The following is a 21,476-nucleotide window of genomic DNA, read 5'->3' on the forward strand; positions in this document are numbered from 1 at the left end:
TAATTCTTTCAGAGACATATTGAAGCGTTATTATAACAGCTGTAGGTGAACAAAAACTGGTTTGTTATCGGTGGCCGCAAGATCGCTGCAAAATAATAAGTAAAACGTATATCTATCTATGACTAGGTACGTTACCTATGCACGTCGCTTGAAGTTGTCGTCCAACCGATGAACATGAACCGGTTTCCAGTCGTCCGCGCAGCTCCAATAAGTGCACGCGCCAGTTAAAAATCGTATGAATTATGATAATATGAAGTAATGAGTAGGTAGGTACGGCTAATGCGTAACGGATGAAGTGACGAATAACGTGCAAATTTTGAATTTTGTGATTGATTGTGCAAAGTGGTATGGCCCTTTGAATAGTGCGTGGTGTACGTGTGGTGTGCGTGTGCGTACGGATGATTATGGAGCAATGGATGTATGCATAAGGTAGCTGTGAAATGGATTTATGGATGTTTGGATGAATGTGTTGTGTTTTATGTGGGATAGGACACTTATCTGAAATATTGGTCCGGCCTCGTTGTTGCCGGCGTAGAAAAGTGCTCCCTCTGTCTGAGCCCAAATGCTGCGGGTCCGATCAGCGTCCCGGCGATGGCTTCAGACGTCTTCTTGAGTTGAGCCTGATGCTGCGGTACGATTGGCGTCCCGGCTGGCGTCAACGATGGTTGCTTGCGTTGTGCCTGATGCTGCGGTCCGATTGGCGTCCCGGCTGGCTACAACGATGGTGATTTGAGTTGAGCCTGATGCTGCGAAACGATTGGCGTCCCGGCTGGCGTCAACGACGATGATTTGCGTTGAACCTGATGCTGCGAAACGATTGGCGTCCCGGCTGGCGTCAACGACGATGATTCTCTCGCTGGATGGCTTGGCTTCTTCCTTCCCAGGTGTCCAGTTTACGGTCGCCACTATGTTAGTTATTTGAACTAACACCGAAGACCCGATAGGCAGATCTTCTAATTTTTAGGTTCGGAGAAGGAACAATGAAACAACGTACTTTTCAGCGGAGAGTGTGTGTATGTAACGGTTTATTTTGACAGTTCTTATATAGGTACAATTCTGACCATAGACTAATTTTAGGCATAATCTACATGATAGTTCCGATAGGCCGCGAACGCACTGTCAACTTAATAAGAAGCGTTGACAGGTAGTTGTAGGTATTTTAGCGTTTAAACTATCGTGAGTGATTTCCATTTCTTTTTTAGGGTTCCGTACCTCAAAAGGAAAAACGGAACCCTTATAGGATCACTTTGTTGTCTGTCTGTCTGTCTGTCAAGAAACCTACAGGGTACTTCCCGTTGACCTAGAATCATGAAATTTGGCAGGTAGGTAGATCTTATAGCTGACATTTGGGGAAAAATCTAAAAAACCGTGAATTTAGGGTTAGATCACACAAAAAAAAATTAAATTGTGGTCATGAACTTTTCGAAGTAAGATAACTATATCAAGTGGGGTATCATACATATTATGAAAGGTTTTCACCTGTACATTCTAAAACAGATTTTTATTTATTTTTATGCATCATAGTTTTTGAATTATCGTGCAAACTCGCGAAAAAATACGACTGTAGTACGGAACCCTCGTTGCGCGAGCCTGATGCGCACTTGGCCGGTTTTTATATGTTTACTTTGTGGTGTGCGCAATAAAGTAGGTATAAATAAAAATGATAATATAATAATACGTAAAACATCGCGCGACCTTCCACCTAGCCTAGCTAACATTGTCATTTACCAAGATACCTACCTAAAAATACCTTAGTGAAACAGACAGACAAACACACAGACAACAAAGTGATCCTATAAGGGTTCCGTTTCTTCCGTTCTTTTGAAGTGCGGAACCCTAAAAAACATACAAGGAACTTAATCTAATAGCTGTAGCTTGCAAAGGCGGCCTTATCGCTAAAGCGATCTCTTCCAGGCAACCGTTGACGAAAGGAATCACAAAAGCATGGGTTGGTACGGCAACCGAAAATGACCCTAGGTCCATATATTAATTAGACTACATACACAATACATACCAATAATACCGAGTCGATTGTTTTAATAAAAATAGAAAAGAGAAGAGGAGAAAAGACCCCACCCTGGGGGACACCTGCAGAGAGCGATGAGAGCGTGGAACACTTGCCATCGATATTGACACATTGTTATCGTCCGCTTAGGTACCAGTTAATAACTTCAGTGGATACATTCAGGGAACTTAATACCGCAAGAAGTAGGTCTAAGTCGACATTATTAAAAGCGTTGCTAAAATCAAGGGGAATGAAAACAGTGACTAACTTGTTATCCATATCTTTCCCTATGTTATCGCAGACTTTAATTAGCGCAGTGACTGTGTGGAATGGAGATAGGATGTTATTTTTAGTAAGAAAGAGACTCAGTTGTTTGTTGACAATGCGATCAAGGACCTTGGAGAGAAAAGGAAGGATAGAGATAGGTCGAAAATGTGTGGGAGGTGTCGGATTAGAGATTTTAAGTATTGGGATAACAAAGGCTTTCCATCACCCAGAAGGAAAAGTACACGAGGACAGATATACAATGAACAAAAACTTGATTTGCTATAATCCGCTGAAACAGTACGAATCTGTATGGTGCAACATGCAGCATGCGAAATACACCGCCCGCCCTCCCACTGCTAAAAATGTAGGAAAAAGCAGCCACCAGGCAAGCAATACGCACTCGCACCACTACGCAGCACCACACAAATTCCAAAACACACTCGACGCACGTTTCGCCCTGACACCGGAACATCCTCAGGAGATGTAGACCTTACAATGCACAATTGCAAAGAATAGGAGCAATGTTATCAAGGAGCAGTAGGATCGACATCCTCCGGCTGATTCCGTCATGCCCCATTGCATCCGACTTAATGGCCACAACGTGTTTCTTGATTTCATCCAGAGTTACGTGAGTTACCATCCGACTTAATGGCCACAACGTGTTTCTTGATTTCATCCAGAGTTACGTGAGTTACCATCCGACTTAATGGCCACAACGTGTTTCTTGATTTCATCCAGAGTTACGTGAGTTACCATCCGACTTAATGGCCACAACGTGTTTTTTCATTTCATCCAGAGTAACGTCGCTGAATTGGAAAGAAGGGTAATTAGGACGTTACTGAAATAGCGACAAAATGCATATCGCAAATTAAAAACACTACAGTTTATCTATGTATTAGAGATTGGAAATAATAATTAAGTAGACGATTGTGGTGATTGTATTGTTATGCGTGTGCGTGTGTTGTACCAGTTGATGTTGGAAGGCCACCCCCCTTTGTACAACAGTACGCGACAGGTTGAGATGACAATCGGGGTGTGAGGCGGGGCGGGGCTACCCCGCACCGGGTTAGCGCGGGTGTGCGGGGCATCCCCATCTCGATTAAGGATGTCAGTCTACCCATGTGCCCCAATTGCCATCTCGACCTGTCGCATACTATACATTTCAGTTACAGTGTCCAATCTTCATAGAGATAGTCTAAATAGTCTAAGAATGCGTTTAGTGCTTAAATGAAAAGGTTCATACCAGAACGCTAAATCGCTTATCACGCAGTTTTAATGGTCCAACCGTAACCTCCTACCAATCAAGATATTCTAAAACTTTTTGCAGTGTTGTGTACCTGAAAAGGAATAAGAAATCACTTCCTTGTCCGTCTGTCTATCTAACAGGAGCATTTCTCAGAAACTCGTGGAGATAGAACAATAAAAACCTCTCACCAAACCAACTCAAACTATTAAATTCCAAAATTGGCCCAGTCGGGAATCGAACCCGGGATCTCCTACATCAGTACCCCATATTATAATTGCGAAAGTGTGTTTGTTTGTTGGTTTGTTGGTTTGTCCTGCAATCACGTCATAACGGAGCAACCGATTGATGTGATTTTTGCATGGGTATAGGAGGCAACTTAATAAAGACGGAGAGTAACATAGGCTACTTTTTATCCCCGAAAATCAAATAGTTCCCACGGGATTTTTAAAAACCTAAATCCACGCGGACGAAGTCTCGTGCATCAGCTAGAAATAATATAAGTCCATTTTTTTATTATCCAATTAAACTTTTAGAAGTACCTACATACTTTTGAATCGTGAAATGCCTCGTACCACTAGTTTTTTTTTTTTAAGAATATTAGCCATGTTAAATGACTAATATTCCCCTTTCCCCTCCAACTAAGCGTAAAGCTTGTGCTAGGAGTAGGTACGACAATAGTGCAACGGGCGGGGTTTGAACCGTCGACCTTTCGGTTTTCAGTCCACTCCTTTACCTGTTGAGCTATTGAGGCTCGAAGGTTTGGAATGCCTTTCCTACCGAGAAGATTGAAGACCCAGCAAGAAACCAGTCAAAGCGCTTATCACTACGCAAGGGAGATCGCCAAAATGTTTCGATATAGGTACTTATAAAAACGAAAAAATCATAAAATAAGGGTTAGATACTAGATAGTAATCTTCATTATTGATATCTGATAAGCGGAGCTGTTGCCACATTAGTTCTGAAGCAGACTAACGACTGATTAATATTTTTTAATTTATAGACCGCGTGGATTTATGTTTTTTAAAAATCCCATGGGAACCAGTGGCGTGCAGGTCATAGAGGCATAAATGCACTGCTTTCCCTAGTTGTAATAGCTCAATGCATATTTTTCATTATGACCTGTCAGTAAACAGATTCCTACCTAACTAATGCTTACCCTGGCTTCAAACACTGTGCACGCCACTGATGGGAACTCTTTAATTTTCCGGGATAAAAGTAGCCTATGTCCAGTGGCGTGCAGCTCATAGAGGCATAAACGCACTGCTTACCCTCATTGTAATAAGTGAATGCTTATTTTTCATTTTAAATTGCCGTAAAATAAGTTCATACCTAAATGCATACCCTGGCTTGAACTCCTGTGCACGCCACTGCCTATGTCCTTCCCCGGGATGAGAGCTAACTCTGTACCAATTTCATCACAATCGGTTGAACTGTTGGGCCGTGAAAAGCTAGCAGACAGACAGACAGACACACTTTCGCATTTATAATATTAGTATGGAAGTATGGATAGGCGATTGGCTGCAATGAGACCTGGTGGCAAGTGATGACGCAGCCTAAGGTGTTAGCACGCTTGCCTAAACGATGCCTATTCACTCTTGACATGAAATCTACTCGTGTGTTGAAGGTTGAAAATAGCCTAGTGGTTAAGAGTTAAGACGTTCACCTCGTATTCAGCAGGTCGGCGGGTTCGATCCCAGGCACGCACCTCTAACTTTGCGGAGGTATGTGCGTTTTATTTAAGCAATCAAACGTCACTTGCTTTACTTGTGAAGGAAAACATCGTGGGGAAAACATCGTCTGAGAGTTTTCCATAATGTTCTCAAAGTTGTATGAAGTCTGCCAATCCGCACTTAGCCAGCGTGGTGGATTGTGGCCTAAAGTCTTCTCATTCTGAGGGGAGACCTATGCTCATTAATGGGCCGGCAATGGCTTAATGATGATGATGAAGCGAGGGCAAAACTGATTTAGGTATTCGTGGCGATGAAACTGTTTGAGTAGGTTAATAAATGTAGTTTTTTGAGTTAATTTTGTCAGTCATATCTTTCACGTAAATTCCTCTAGTCGCCATTCAGTATTAGGACACCAATACCTCTCTCTAAGCTGGGCAGTAGCATGATAACTATGTAGTTGTAAGTATATAAATATTCGATATAAAGTTTAATATCAAAAAGTCGTTAATGCAGTCTATCGATAACTGTCGAGTGGCGGGCGCGCCGTCATACCATATTTTTACTCGAGTAACATCATCAAAGAGAAAACAGTGAACCATCGCGCCAGTCGACTTCATGCATTTACAGTGAAATAAATCGTGAAAAAGACTGAAAAACATTTAACATTTATTTGGGCTTAATAAAGTTTATATAAAAAAAATTGCAAATCGGTCTGGAAACCACGAAAAATCGGTTTAAAGGAAAAATAAAAAAATAAGGGCCGAGTTGAGAACCACCTTCTTTGGAAGTCGGTTAAAAAGTTTAAGAGAAAATAAAAATCATAATAAAAGTTTAAGCAAAAGCTTCTGAAGCGGTCTAAAGTTTAAATTAGGTTTAAGATGTTTAAAAATAAGTTTGTATTAGATGTGAAATAGTATGAAAATGAATGTGAAACAAAACAATTAATGTGAAGTGTGAAATTAGTGAAACTTCGCAAAGGGATTATTTGCAAAAAGGTTAGTAAGTAGGTAAGTGAGTTCCTAGATAAAGTTATCTACTTCAAGTGAGTATGATATTTTTGGCAAAACAATCGGTTAAGTAGATAAATGAATGTCATCTCTCTAACGTACGTATTAAGTATTTTCATAGGCACATTTATTTATATACGACTAGGTAACTATCTCTTTTTCCGTAGTGAACAAGGAACCGTTATAGTTTCGCCATGTCCGTCCGTCGTCGGTTAATCTCAGAGACTATTAGTGCTAGAAATCTGTAATTTGGCATGGGTATAAATATTAATCACGCCAATAAACTGGTGAAATAAAATTGTGATAAATATTTTTTTTAGGGTAGCTCGGCAAGACAACAACCCGGGATCGAACCTCGGACATCCAAATAAGAGGCCAAATATCTTAACCACTAGGCTATCACCTTCCTCCGCTTAAAATAAATCTTAAAACATTATTAAGTTGGTAGGTACTAGATGATGCCCGCGATTTACTCAGGATTTAGGTTTTGCAAAAATCCCGTGGAAACTCTTTGATTTTCCGGGATTAAAAGTATCCTATGTACATCTCAAGAATGCAAGCTATCTGTAGCAACTACCAAATAATATGAAGCCCACGACTTCATCGACGTGGATTTAGGTTTTGAGAATCCCGCGGGAACTGTTTGATTTTCCGGGACAAAAAATAACCTATGTCCACTTCTGGGATGCAACTTGCAAACCTGTACCAAATTTCTGTAAAATCGGTAAAACAGCCGATGGGCCGTAAAAAGGTAGTAGACAGACAGTAAGACGTACTTTCGCATTTTATAATATTAACATTTTACAGCTTCATTGTGTAATTATTTTTTAGGGTTCCGTACCTCAATTGGAAAAACGGAACCGTTCTATGATCACTTTGTTGTCTCACTGTCTGTCTGTCCGTCTGTCTGTCAAGAAACCTACAGGGTACTTCCCGTTGAACTAGAATCATGGAATTTGGCAGGTAGGTAGATCTTAAAGCTGACATTTGAAATCACACAAAAAAAATTAAATTGTGGTCATGAACTAATAATTAGTATTTTCAATTTTCTAAGTAAGATAACTATATCAAGTGGGGTATCATATGAAAGGTCCTCACCTGTGCATTCTAAAACAGATTTTTATTTATTTTTATGTACTTATCACAGTTTTTGAATCATCCTGCAAAATGTCGAAAAAATACGACTGTAGTACGGAACCCTCATTGCGCGAGTCTGACTCGCACTTGACCGGTTTTTTTTGATAAGTAGGTAGTAAATATCGCTGGTACCTATACACCTAAGTAAAAGTATCGGCAGGCAAAACCTTGTAGAGTATTTTGAATTTTGATTTCTTAAAAATATTATGCAAGCTTATTAAAGTTTTGTGTCCATGTTCAATAATAAAATCATAATGATAATATTATGTGACCTTCGATTTTCCGGGATAAAAAGTAGCAGATGTCCGTCCCCGGGACGTAAGCTAATTGGTTAAACTGTTGGGCCGTGAAAAGCTAGCCTACAGACAGACAGACACACATCTGCAATACGGTATTTGACGACTAGTCAAATTAGTAACTTTTTATCAAACGTCAAAACGCGCGGTGCGCTTAGTATGCGAGATTCTATGAAATACCGGTGTGTGACGTCACAATCATTTGACGTGCTTTTTATATTATTGTTGTAGCCCGCGCATTACTGAAAATAATATAATGGAACGAGTTGCGACTTGCGATTCAAATCGACGCATTTTTATCATATTTTAAGTACGAATTAATTATCGATTTGTACAGATGTTTTTTCAGGAACATGCTTAATATATTATATTTAATTTTTTGTGCTTGTGTAAAGACTCGTGTATCGTTAAAATTATTGTCATCCCCACAAACTTTCAGACATTCTTAAAACGGAGCACAGAACCTACTTATTACGATTTCTAATTTGCCTATCGTGCAGATCATTATGAAAATAGATTGTCCAGTCTATTTTAGCGTTTAAACTGCCGTGACTATCGTAACTCCATTATAAAAATATAGAATCCGGCTGTACTCACGTTTTTGTCGACGTAAGCCCGACTAGTTTCGAACCCATCCGAGGTCCTTTTTCGCAGAGACTCAGCAGTTGCAACGGCGACGCGTTTGCGAGCTTATGAAAAAGGACCCCGGATGGGTTCGAAACTAGTCGACTTACGTCGACTAAACACGTGAGTACAGCCGGATTCTTTTATATCAATACTAGCACTAGCTTATGCCCGCGACTTCATCCGCGTGGACTACACAAATTTCGAACCCCTATTTTACCCCCTTGTGGGTTGAATTTTCAAAAATCCTTTCTTAGCGGATGTCTACGTCCTGAACAAATATTAAAAATTTTAAAACAATAAAACATACAGAAAAACTTATTACTAAAAAATTTATATTTACAAAAAATATACACCGTCCAAATGGTCAGTTATGGGCATTGTGCCCAAAACACTGGCGCTATTACCTCGCTGAACGGCAAGGCTCAACCGTTGAGCGAAATAAGCACCAGCTCTTGGGTCACCAGACGCGTGGATCAGCTTTTGGGAAACGACGCTAATAAAAGCTTTCGTGTCCGATGACCATGGGCCCAGAGTCTCAAACGCAAGCGCCGCAAATACATAGTCCTTACTAATGACTGAGTATTTACGGCGCTTAAGCTCTTGAGCTGACTCGGCTGCTGCAGCCGCTTTTTGGCACGTGCCCGATAAATGGGACGCTGCCAACGTGTCGACGCAGGTCGCATCCCACACCAGCGCACGCCCCATCGACCATGGTACTATAGTCATCATGTCTACGTTATATTAACTATCTGCATGCCAAATTTCAGCCCGATCCGTCTGGTAGTTTGAGCTGTGCGTTGATACATCAATCAATTAGTCAGTCACCTTTTTGTATAAAACATTTACATTGCTGTCTAGGTACAAATGGTGGTGAGCAAGAAAAGCGTGTGGCTGATAACATGCGGCCTGGCGTTCATCGCAGGCGGCGTGTTGCTCAGCGCGACGTGGCCGCGGATATTTCACGCGAAGATCCAACAAGTGAGTTAATATTGTTGTTCAGTAAAGATGGGCGTTATTGGCTATTTATGGCAACGGTTAATCAACAGTTATTTAGTTTCAATACCGATATTGATAACTGTTGCCGAATATCGGTATCAGAGTTGTGTTTCAACTAATTTAATATGCGCAACGCGCAGCGGTTTCCGTAGTAGTAACTAAGCTAGCTGCCGTATCAATACCGTCTGTATAGCTAGCGCGCGCATATTCACTAAAATAAAACCAATTTTACTTTCATGAATATCGTGAAGTAATCACAACCTTAAGTTCATAGCAGCAAAGTTTAATTTGATCATTGACATAGGTCAAACTATAGTGGACGCCTGCACGAATAGTTTGCCACAATCCAGTTAACCAAAACATTTCACGAAGATTGATAAACCAAAGAGGATCTTATCTCTATTACTCTAAGGCTAACTGTATTAAGATTGATAGATCAAAGTGTAATGGACAAGTACTTGTACAGTTAAGCCTTAGCGTAGTTCTTCGTTACTAAGCCGGTAGCCAATAACCGCTCCTTCTCAGCTTTCAGTGAAAGAAAGAAAGAGATGGCATAATTATTGTGTTTCTAGTTACCAAAAAACCAAACAATGCATTGTCAGTTGCCAGTTGGCAGTGTTGCGTTGTCAGGTGGTTCGTCATAGATGATAGATGGTAACCGTTGTAGCTACGACAATAACGCTACGGTACGCTATAGGCACGGCAGCGGTTTTCAGTAAAGTTAAGCTATAGCGGACACATGTCTATTGTTCAGTGATGGACGATGGTGAGCGACAGAGCGCGTGCCTATCTGCGCTCTCACTCTTCTCCTCTGCGCTCATTTCGTCTTCCTCCTCGTCTTCCTCTTCCACCACCGCTTCCGTACGTCTGAGCATCTCCATCTTCTATGCCACGCGCGGAACTTTCGCAGTCCTAGGTCTTCGCATCTAACGAGACCAGACGGGATGGTTAGACAGTAAGCAAGAGAGAAGAGGTGCTGATTAGGGAAGGCCTATCGTCAACAGTAGAAACCCACAGGCTGATAGAACGATGTTTATGATGAAAAAGCTGATGCCTGCGACTTCGTCCGTGTGGTTTTAGATTTTTAAAACCCCGTGGGAACTCTTAGATTAATAGTGGTCCTCCAGGTCTATATCTAAGCCCATGTAAATATCCACGTCGATCTGTTGCTCCGTTGCGACGTGATTGAAGGATGATCCAACAAACACACTTTCGCATTTATAATATGGGTAGTTATTTGTTCTCAGATGATGATCCTCAAGAACGGGTCCACATCGTTTGACATATGGAAGGCGCTGCCCATCCCCATATACATGGAATGTTTCCTGTTCAATATCACCAACGTGGACGACATCCTGGCGCGCAAGGACGTGCAGGTGGAAGTCAAGGAGATGGGGCCTTATGTGTTCCGAGAAATCAATCGGAAAGTAAATTAAACTCATCTGTTTAAAGGCATATCAGGCGGTTTATTCAGAGTGAATGTTTACTCTAGAGATTGTCTCATCTTGTTTGTCACTTTTGATTCATGTTGTGTACAAACGAGTAAATAGTGCCGAATGAAAGACAGAACAGAATAAAAATGAACCATCTGATATCACAATTAGTTTTTTTTTTTATAAAAATGGCGAGCAAACGAGCAGGCGGATCACCTTATGTTAAGTGATTACCGCCGCCCATGAACATATTATGCAGTAGGACCCAGAGGAACCACCCATGCGTTGCCGGCCTTTCAGGAATGTGTTAGTCTGCCGCTTTAATAATCATCATCATCATCAACTGATAGACGTCCACTGCTGGACTTAGGTCTCTTGTAAGGTCACACACGTCACGGTCTTGCGCCGCCTGAATTCAGCGGCTCCATGCGACTCGTCTGATGTCGTCGTCTATGATAATCAGCTTGGAAATATCCGTCATAGATTATGATAAGTGTCGTTTTACTATGATAAACAAAGAAATGCGACGTCTCGCCTGCGTCGATGATACAAGATCATCATGGCCACCCAAAAACTGTTTTTGGAGCAAATAAATAATTAATTACTTAAGTATGCCTACTTATCTTTTCAAGGTGTATCGTAATACGTTACTTGCTCTCCTCGGTGTATGGCGGTGCTCGACTGTTACTTGCATTTGGCTGGTTTTTTAGGGTTCCGTACCTCAAAAGGGTAAACGGAACCCTTATAGGATCACTTTCGTTGTCTATCTGTAAAGAGATTTGTGGTTGCATCACAAAAAAAATTTAAAATGTGTTCTTGAACAAATAATATAGTATTTTCAACTTTCAAAGTAAAATACTATACCAAGTGGGGTATCATAAAGGGCTTTACAGGGACATTCTAAAATAGATTTTTAATTATTTGTACTTATGCTAAATAGTAATTTTTGATTTATCGTACAAAATGTGGAAAAAATAAGAAACAATATAGAAATTATAAATTCCCAAATTTCCCCGGCTGCCTGTTATAAGACCACAGCGCTTGCCACTGCACCAGGGAGATCGTCAAGAACAAAATTCGGTACAATACTTATTAAGACTTACCTATTAGCAGTGGCGTGCACAAGGTTAGAAGCCAGGGTAGGCATTAGTTAGGTAGGAACCTGTTTACTGGCAGGTCATAATGAAAAATATGCATTGAGCTATTACAACTGGGGTAAGCAGTGCATTTATGCCTCTATGACCTGCACGCCTTATTAGGTACCTAATAGGCTATTAGGTACCTAATTTATACAGGATGTAACCAGAACGCTGGCAAAAACAAGGACAGGTGATAGTACTGATGATTACTGATAAACTGATACCACAAAAAACATGAAAAAATAAATAAAAACTCCTATATTTTGTAAAAAATTACGATATATTGCAAATAAAACATCTGACTGATGCCAGAGGTCATCGAACGTTACGTAAGTAGGTCACTCGTAGCCAATGACGTGTTGTAGGCGGGGCATTGACCCGAGTTTTGCACGCTATACATTGCTGGTTTGAAAAATACTAAATCACCAAAACTACAAAACGAGGCAAATGGTTATTGGTATTGGATTGTGTTTAGGTAGTACTAGCTTATGCGCGCGACTTCGTCTGCGTCGTCTACACAAATTTCAAACCCCTATTTCGTCCCCCTTAGGAACTGGTTTTTCGAAAATCCTTTCCTAGCGGATGCCTACGTCATAATAGCTATCTGCATGCAAAATTTTAGCCTGATCCATCCAGTAGTTTGAGCAGTTCGTTCATAGATCAGTCAGTCAGTCAGTCAGTCACCTTTTCCTTTTATATATTTAGACTAGCTTATGCCCGCGACTTCGTCCGCGTGGACTACACAAATTTTAAACCCCTATTTTACACCCTTAGGGTTGATCTTAAACTATGAGATTTTAACATATTATGAGCTTAATAAAATATGTATATATTGCTAATTGCAAAAATATTAACTACAAAACTTCTTTATAGACTCTTCAAAACTGAAAGAGTTTCATACAAACTTCAAACCCCTTTTACCCCTTCAGGGGCTGAATTTTGAAAAATTCTTTCTTAGCGGACGCCTACGTTATAATAGCTATCTGCATGCCGAATTTCAGCGTGATCCGTCCAGGTAGTTTGAGCTGTGCCTGTGCGTTGATAGATCAGTCAGTCAGTCAGTCAGTCAGTCACCTTTTCCTTTTATATATATACTTAGATAAAAGATAACACTAAGTTTTTGGTTTACACCCATGCAAAAAGTGAACTGAATACGAGTTCTTAGCGACATTTCATGTAAACACGTGAAACGCGTGCGCGGCGACGTGACGTGCTAAAGAGAAATATTAAAATTGACGTCTCAATTAACGGTCATCAATTAGGTATTTATTCGAAACGAAACAACTTTAATAAGATTTTAATTGTTGACCATGATTATTGAATGCCATATTCATTAATCGCTCAATAAATTGCACTATCGCAACGCCTACTCGTAATAATTAGGGTTCCGTACCCAAAGGGTGCTAACATCATCATCCGATAGACGTCCACGGCTGGACATAGGTCTCTTGTAGGGACTTCCACACGCCACGGTCAGCCATCCAGCGGCTCCCTGCGACTCGTCTGATGTCGTTCGTCTAACGTGCTGACGGGACCTTATTACTAAGCCTCCACCGTCCGTCCGTCTGTCTGTCTGGCTGTATCTCATGAACCGAATAATTAATTGGTAGGAAACTATAACAACAAATACTTATTTATATTGAAAATTTCAAAATGTTCACCATGAAATTTAAAAAATTGTGTATAAAAAGAGTATTGCACGGACCTACCGTGTAAGAGTGCGTGCCCAGGATCAATCATCAAACCCCTGTCTCCCCATTTTTGTCCGGGGGACGAAAATGTACAAAAATTAATTTATAGGTTACATCTAAATATATAAAACGAAAAGGTGACAGACTGACTGACTGACTGACTGACTGACTGACTGATTAGCTGATCTATCAACGCACAGCTCAAACTACTGGACGGATCAGGCTGTTTGGCATGCAAATAGCTATTAAGTATGACGTAAACATCCGCTGAGAAAGGATTTTTGAAAATTCAACCCCTAAGGGGGGGGGGGGGGGGGTATTTAGCTAGTACTTAATAAAAGTACCTAATTTGTATTAATTTTATAATACGCCGAGTTTCTTGCTGGTTCTTAAGACTCTGTAGGAATGGCATTTCGAATCAGTATCTAATAATTTCGCTTCACTATTCGAAAGCAGTTTGCAGAAGTTATATCGATAAAAAGCAATGCAATTACCATAAATACCTCTACATTGATTTCCCATGAAGCATGTACGTAGGTAGTCCCCATTGATGTTGGAATAGTCCCCAATGATTAATTTTCTACCTAAGTAATCATCTTCTATCGTCTATGATATTTTAAAGTAAGTAGTTTCATAAAATCAGAGCCTCAATAGCTCAACCGGTAAAGGAGTGGACTGAAAACCGAAAGGTCGACGGTTCAAACCCCGCCCGTGGCACTATTGTCGTACCTACTCCTAGCACAAGCTTGATGCTTAGTTGGAGAGGAAAGGGGAATATTAGTCAGTCAACATGGCTAATGGTCTTTTTTTTTTTTTTTAATATTATAGTCTGAAACTTTACCACACTTAGGTTGGCCTAGATAAAATCTTTAGGAATGCCAAGAGGTCAAGTGGTTAAGATCCAATCTTTTCAGAGTTAGAGCCATCTATTCAGAGGGTCCGGGGTTGAATCCCGGGCAAGCACCTCTAATTTTTTGGAACTATGTGCGTTTTGAGAAAAATGCAGATCTCAAAGGTGTGTGTGAAGTCGTCGAATCCATATTTGGCCAGCGTGGTGGACTATTGCCTAAACATTTCTTATTCGGAGAGAAGACGTTAGCGTTTTTAAATCGTCAGTGATTTCCATTATAAATATCTACTTAACATGCTTCCGGCTGTACTCACGTGGTTAATCGACGTAAACCCGACTAGTTTCGAACCCATCCGGGGTCCTTTTTCACACACGTTGCGAGTTGAGTTCCTGTAAAAAAGGTCCCCGGATGGGTTCGAAACTAGTCGGGCTTACGTCGATTATTAGCCACGTGAGTCCAGCCTGGAGATTTTATAAATAAGAGACCAATCCAATGGTCTAGCACTGGACGTCTATCGGTTGATGATGGTGATGATGATGACGATGATGTGTTTTGCCTTCAGGTGAACATAACTTGGAACGACAACAGCACGGTGACGTTCAGGAACCAGCGGTTCTGGTACTTCCAGCCGGAGATGTCGAGCGGGAGCCTCTCCGATAACATCACCACGATAAACCCTATAATTGCGGTAAGATTTTATTTTTATTAAATAAATAAATAAGCCTACCTCTAAATTTTTTTTGTTAAATATATTTTTATATATTAGGTATATACATAGGTACATTTTTTTTAAATTTTTTGCCATTATTAACTTTTTTTTAAATATTATTGCTTACTAGCTGACGCCCGCGACTTCGTACGCGTAGATTAAGGTTTTTAAAAATCCCCTGGAAACTCATCAATTATCCGGGATGAAAAGTAGCCTATGTTTAGTACTATTATATTATTCTGTGCCTATGTCCTTCCCCGGAATATAAGCTAACTCTGTACCAAATATCATCAAAATCGGTTGAACGGTTGGGCCGTGAAAAGCTAGCAGACAGACAGACAGACACACTATCGAATTTATAATATTAGTATGGATTAGGTATATCTAGCTCTAATAATTCATTTTTATTACTCAATATAAACTGCCAAAAAATTACGTGTAAACGTTTCCCTCGCGAGTTGCCCTTTTGAGACCTTATTGTTTTTTGTGTTGTGTACATTACTTAAATAATTATAACCACATTATTATCTTACAAATTCCACCAACGACAAACAAAATGTATACAATGGTACCGAATTAGAATACCTACCTATAAATGTTTTGAGTTTTACAATTTGATAAATCTAAATATATAAAAGGAAATGGTGATTGACTGATTGACTGACTGGCTGACTGATCTATCAACGTACAGCTCAAACTAATGGACGGATCGGGCTGAAATTTGGCATGCAGATAGCCATTATGACGAAGCCATCCGCTAAGAAAGGGTTTTTGAAAATTCAACCCCTAAGGGGGTGAAAAAGGGGTTTGAAATTTGAGTAGTCCACGCGGACGAAGTCGCGAGCATAAGCTAGTGAAACCTATTTTTTTCTTGTAGACCATAGCATACACTCTCCGCAACGATCGCATAATGCTCAAGATCTTCGTGGACATGGTGTTAAGGATGTACCACACTAACATGTTCGTGACAGCCAACGCGTCCTCGTGGCTGTTTGACGGCGTCCAAGACCCCGTGCTGGACCTCGTGGGCAAGATGCCTGCTCTACCCTATACCATACCTTTTGACAGATTTGGCTGGTTTTATAAGGTAAGGAAATACTTAGACAATTCTCTAAAAATATATAAACACTGGCTCACTACAAAGGACGGGGTCTCCTCTCAGAGTGAGAAGGGTTTTGGCCATAGTCTACCACGCTGGCCATGTGCGGATTGGTAGACTTCACACATCTTTGAGAACATTATGGAGAACTCTCAGGCATGCAGGTTTCCTCACGACGTTTTCCTTCACCGTTAAAGCAAGTGATATTTAATTACTTAAAACGCACATAACTCCGATAAGTTAGAAATGCGTGCCCGGGATCGAACTCCCGACCTCCGATTAGAAGGCGGACGTCCTAACCACTAGACTATCACAGCTTCGCATATGTAATTACTTACTTACATAAAATATGTAAAAGCCTGTTAATAAAAGATTTAAAAAAAAACATGTACTAGACGGTACTGTACTGGTCCTGGACCTTGGGGGCAAGATTATAAAATTTATTAATAGCCGAAGGTTCAGATTTGACGGAGTAACGGAGTGAAATCCCGAAATAAAGGTCCTACCCCTAGAGCAGAAACAAAGAGGAGTTGGCCTAAGCAACTGTGCACTGTGATTTTCAACTAGGTCCTGACGTCATCACTGTGGGCGGGGCCTTAGTTAGTATGCTGTCTGCGTTCGTCAGGTTCACATATATTGAGACTCGTATTATCGGTGTGTTTTCGCGTTTTTAAGAACAAAAGGATGAAGTGTTGTGTTTTATCGTGTCAAAGTTATTCAGACAGACGTTCTGATGCTATGAATGGTATCACATTTCATTTGTAAGTAATTTTATACGTAATTATTAAAATAGTTCTAGATTATTGACATCTAGTGTGAGATAGCTGAACTATGTAGTGACATCAATATATCGATGTTAGGTCGCTAAGCGAGTAGTTTTGCTACTAACCCGCAGATGGAAAATTGAGAAGTGGGCGGCGTTCCACAACCCCTCACCCCGCAAAATGTCACTCGATATTTCATAGGGAAATCTTAATACAACATCTCCTCTTTGTTTCTGCTCTATGGTCCTACCTAAAACAAAATCATCGAATTTTTGCTCACGTCTTCCAGAGAAATGGCTCAATAGATGCCGACGGTCTCTTCAACATCAACACGGGTGGTTCTGACTTCAGCAAGTTGGGCAAGATGGAGCGATGGCAGAACTCCAACAGGTCCATCTATCGGAAGCAGTGTGGTCACGTCCAGGGGTCAGCAGGAGAGCTGTGGCACTTGGAGACGGACCAGCAGGAGATTAGCATCTTTGCTGCTGATCTTTGCACGTGAGATTTCTTTCTTCAATCGATGTTTAACAGTTCAGCCGATTTTGTCAATCGATGTTTAAGGTGGTTTGATACATCCAGCCGCGAAAATTCAAATTTTAGTTAGTTTTTCGAAAATAGTACAATCATACATCGAAGGCTTATGGTAACGAGTTTTGCGGGAATAACATTTATGCATCTACATGTTTTTCCATAAAACTTTGGTCAAAAATACTCATTTACCTACTTCATATTTGTGCAAATCTGGGAAAATTCAGAAAATTATCTTTCAGGAACAAATATGAAGTAAATGAGTATTTTTTGACCAAATTTTTTATGGAAAAACATGTAGGTGCATAAATGTTATGCATGCAAAACTCATTACTATAAGCCTTCGATGTATGTGTAGTCTACTATTTTCGAAAAACTACCTACTTAAAATTTGAATTTTTGCGGCCGGATGTATCAAACCACCTTAACTTAACAGTTCAATGCATTATGCACTCACATAACATTGGTCGACGAATTCAGCCACCCCGACCGGATGTGAATGCGCCATAATTTGAATAGACTGTTCAGTATGATTACTTTATTGCAGGCATATGACACTACCTTACTCGGGGCCAGTTGTGAAACACGGCATAGAGGGAGTCGAGTTCACTGCCAACGATTCTCTCTTCGACAATGGACACAAATATCCTAATCAGGTTTGGCTACATTCAATAATTGTTCGATAGAAAAATATTCCTATGCATTTGACGATTCAAAAGTCCTTGTAAAAGTTTATTTGAATAAAAATTATTTCTTCTTCTTTGTCTTCAAAGGCTTTCTTACTAAGTATCGGTAGGTACGTGCTTTCTGTAGTCGACATAATTTTCCATGATTAGGTATACCTACAGGTTGTAACTAGAACGCTGGCAAAAACGAAGACAGGTGAAAGTACCTACCTACTTACTAATGATTACACATGATACCCAAAAAAAAAATATTAAAAAGTCCTATAATTTAGTAAAAGTTAACGATATATTCCAAATAAAACAGCTGATTGACGCTGGTAGTCAACAAACGTTGCGAAAGCAGGCCACTCGAAGTTTTACACGCTATACATTGCGGGTATGAAAATTACTAAATCACTAAAACTACAAAAAGAGGCAAAGGCTTATTGGTATTGGATTGTGTTTAGGTAAGTACTAGGTATAACAGTAGGTAACGCTAAGTTTTTGCTAGCGTTCTGGTTACACCCTGTATAGGTATTAGGATTTGGTTGTTGGTTTCACGTAAGCAGTCACAGCTAATTTGTTACATATATCCAGGCATGCTACTGTGACAAAAGTCAAGGGAACGACTGCATGCCAGCGGGTGCATTCAACGTATCCGCATGCAAATACGGCGCACCCGCGTTCGTCACTCTGCCGCACATGCTGGGCATGGGCCCCTACTACCCCAGCAAGATCAAAGGACTCAGACCAGTCGAGTGAGTGTTGTACTTATCTTCAGTAGCTTCAGTAAGGTCGTTAATTGGGTATTTGACTACTTATATCAAAAATAAATTATATCTCAGTGATTATTAACTAAATAAAGGGTCTTCCAAAATACGTAAAATCCACGTCCTTTGTTGTTTTAAGTGTAATAACCATTTTAATTATCGATTAAACCAAAAAAGTAAGCCATTATTTTACCAAACATCATAGTCATTTTTATTACCAAAACATTGATTTTTTGCATGGGTATACTTAGTAATACGGTATTTGACAAGTATGCGATATTCTATGAAATACTGGAATGTGACGTCACATTCCAGTATTTTATAGAATATCGCATACTTGTCAAATACCGTATTACTAAGTATACCCATGCAAAAAATCAATGTTTTGGTCCGCCCCTTGAATAACCCCATATTGCTTGTGTTCCAGGAGGCACAGGTTCAGGATGTCGATTGAGCCTGTGACCGGCATGCCGCTCGCTATCTCCGCTCAGCTGCAGGCCAATGCTCTCGTCAGGCACATACCTGGCATAAGGTATACAAACTTGAAATAGCTCAAATGATTTCCAAGGACAACCCTCCACCTCCCATGGCCCCACCAACCTCTCGGTTATATGGGCCAAATCCGTTCGGTACTTAAGCTCTTGGCGTTTTCCCGGTGCGCTTTCTTACTCCCTCTAAATTATTTTATATTTCCTCCTTGTTTGCGTGCGTGGCAGACCTTTTGAGACATTTTAGGAGGAGATCGGAGTTGATTGTGATGATGATGCAAATGAGACAAAATGTCTCAGTGACAGCTTATTTTTTATTCAGATACAAGTTTAGCCCTTGACTGCAATCTGACCTGGCGGTAAATGATGATGCGATCTAAGATGGAAGCGGGCTAGTCTGAAGGGTTCTGGCAGTTTTTATTAAAACCCATGGTACCAGAATTTCAAACTTTTCCACAGAATGCAAAAATAACGAATTTCACCCTAATTTGACTATGTATTTTATTTTAATTCACTAAACGCCGTACAAAGCACCAGAGCTTTGCTTAGAGCTCCTTCGCCCGCACATCTTTCGCTGAGAAACCAGCACCGCATACTTTTACCCACTGCGTCCTCTTACCCTGAATGACTATAATATAGGATATCGTTCTCATTCCAGTCTCAACAACCAGCTGCCGGATCCCGACACGCTGCTGCCGATGTTCTGGTTCCGCGAGGACATCGAGGTGGAGGGCGAGTACGTCGACTTCGCCAAGGCGGCGCTGGGCGTGCGCTACGGCCTGCCGTATGGACTGTATGCTTTTGTTGTGAGTTTCAACATTCATGTTATCTATAAGGTGTTAGATAATACCCTTTACATCTTCTTAATTATATATAACATCTGTCACCGGCTGTACTCACGTATTTAGTCGCTAGCCCGACTAGTTTCGAACCCATCCGGGGTCCTTTTTCAAGGGAGTGAGTTCGCGCACGCGTCGCGGTTGAGACTGCGAGCTGCGCGTGCCGCTGCCCGTAGAACCCGTTGTGAGGGTGGCAGAGGGGGGGGGGAGGGGGAGACAGCTGCAGATCGTCTCCCGACAGTTCTTGCTGATCTTCATCGCTGGAGCTGTCACCGTAACCCAGACAAGCGGAGCTAAGTGTCCTGGCCCACGAATTCTTAATTAGTACGGAACCCTCAGTATGTAAATCTGGCTCACACTTGACCGATTAATTTTATAGAAGTATTGGATTTTTGTGTGTTACAGATAATAGGCCTTGCTCTCATCGTGAGTGGAGTGTACAAAATTCGAAGATTCTCGATCATGCCACTCAAGCAGACCGACATTGATGCGTCCAAGAAGTTTTTAGGAACCCAAGCAAGATGATATGGCGCAAGTTCTTTATTTTCTACTGTGTAGCCTAAACAGCGTCCGAGACGGTCAACAACTGTACCCGGCAGAAAATATTGTACATCGACCTTTGGAAAGAGATAGTGGTTTCGTAGAGCGTTGTCTGTCGTTGAGATCGACAAAACGTCACATAGGTATGAGTAAAAGAGACAACCCTCTACAAAGCGGAAAACTCATTCTAAAGGTCTATATTTCTTGCCAACTACTTTGTTTTGGTTTGCTTGATCAAGCAAACGGCACTTTTCTCATATCTCGAAGTGTTCGAACGTCGCGTCGCGTCAAGCAAGAATAAGAATTAATCACATTAAGCAAGTAGATGCTTGTCTCAAGCATTGGTCAAAATGCTTGAGTCAAGCAAAATCTCGCTTAAAAGCTCTTAAGAGGGAGCGCGCTTGCCTTGAAGCCTGAAAGGTCTATAATGAAAAGTGGAGGGGAAAACTGAATCCGGAAAGGCATTTCATATCCGTTTCCAATTAGAAACGAGGAAGCAAATCGATTCGTGCGTATTCGTGTGTTGTAAGAGCGGTGATAGCCTAGTCGTTCAGACATCGGACTCCTTTCCAGGGGGTATAGAGGTTTTTTTTTTCGGAGTTACGTGCACTTAAAGGAGTTAGTCGATGACCTGAAGGTGGTGGGGAGCGGATGGATGAGGGAGGCGGAGGACCGTGTTTGGTGGCGCGCTCTTGGAAAGGCCTATGTC

The 21,476-nt window shown here is 40.9% G+C and overlaps 1 protein-coding gene across 2 annotated transcripts; it reads left to right on the forward strand.

Moving 5' to 3' along the window:
• The first annotated feature begins 5,784 nt into the window (after positions 1–5,784).
• Positions 5,785–21,204, forward strand: LOC117984177 (protein croquemort-like). Of its 2 annotated transcripts, none has more exons than XM_034970791.2 (11): positions 5,785–6,183; positions 9,114–9,233; positions 10,499–10,678; positions 14,928–15,053; positions 15,952–16,161; positions 17,227–17,435; positions 18,013–18,121; positions 18,728–18,888; positions 19,328–19,432; positions 20,047–20,194; positions 20,633–21,204. In XM_034970791.2, the coding sequence occupies exons 2-11, from the start codon at positions 9,120–9,122 to the stop codon at positions 20,750–20,752; spliced, it is 1,482 nt and encodes a 493-aa protein (XP_034826682.1). In that variant the 5' UTR covers positions 5,785–6,183; positions 9,114–9,119; the 3' UTR covers positions 20,753–21,204. The 2 variants fall into 2 exon arrangements, with proteins under 2 accessions (XP_034826682.1, XP_069356591.1); XM_069500490.1 differs by having other exon boundaries at positions 10,499–10,627.
• Positions 21,205–21,476: the final 272 nt, after the last annotated feature.

Source organism: Maniola hyperantus, chromosome 8, assembly GCF_902806685.2.
Source record: "Maniola hyperantus chromosome 8, iAphHyp1.2, whole genome shotgun sequence".
Classification (NCBI taxonomy): domain Eukaryota; kingdom Metazoa; phylum Arthropoda; class Insecta; order Lepidoptera; family Nymphalidae; genus Maniola; species Maniola hyperantus.

Excerpts from the sequence above, each read along its gene's own strand:
- LOC117984177 (XM_034970791.2), top strand. The coding sequence starts at position 9,120 with ATGGTGGTGAGCAAGAAAAGCGTGTGGCTGATAACATGCGGCCTGGCG. Across the intron at positions 10,679-14,927 it reads TCCGAGAAATCAATCGGAAA|GTGAACATAACTTGGAACGA; the intron begins GTAAATTAAACT and ends TTTTGCCTTCAG. Across the intron at positions 20,195-20,632 it reads ATGGACTGTATGCTTTTGTT|ATAATAGGCCTTGCTCTCAT; the intron begins GTGAGTTTCAAC and ends TGTGTGTTACAG.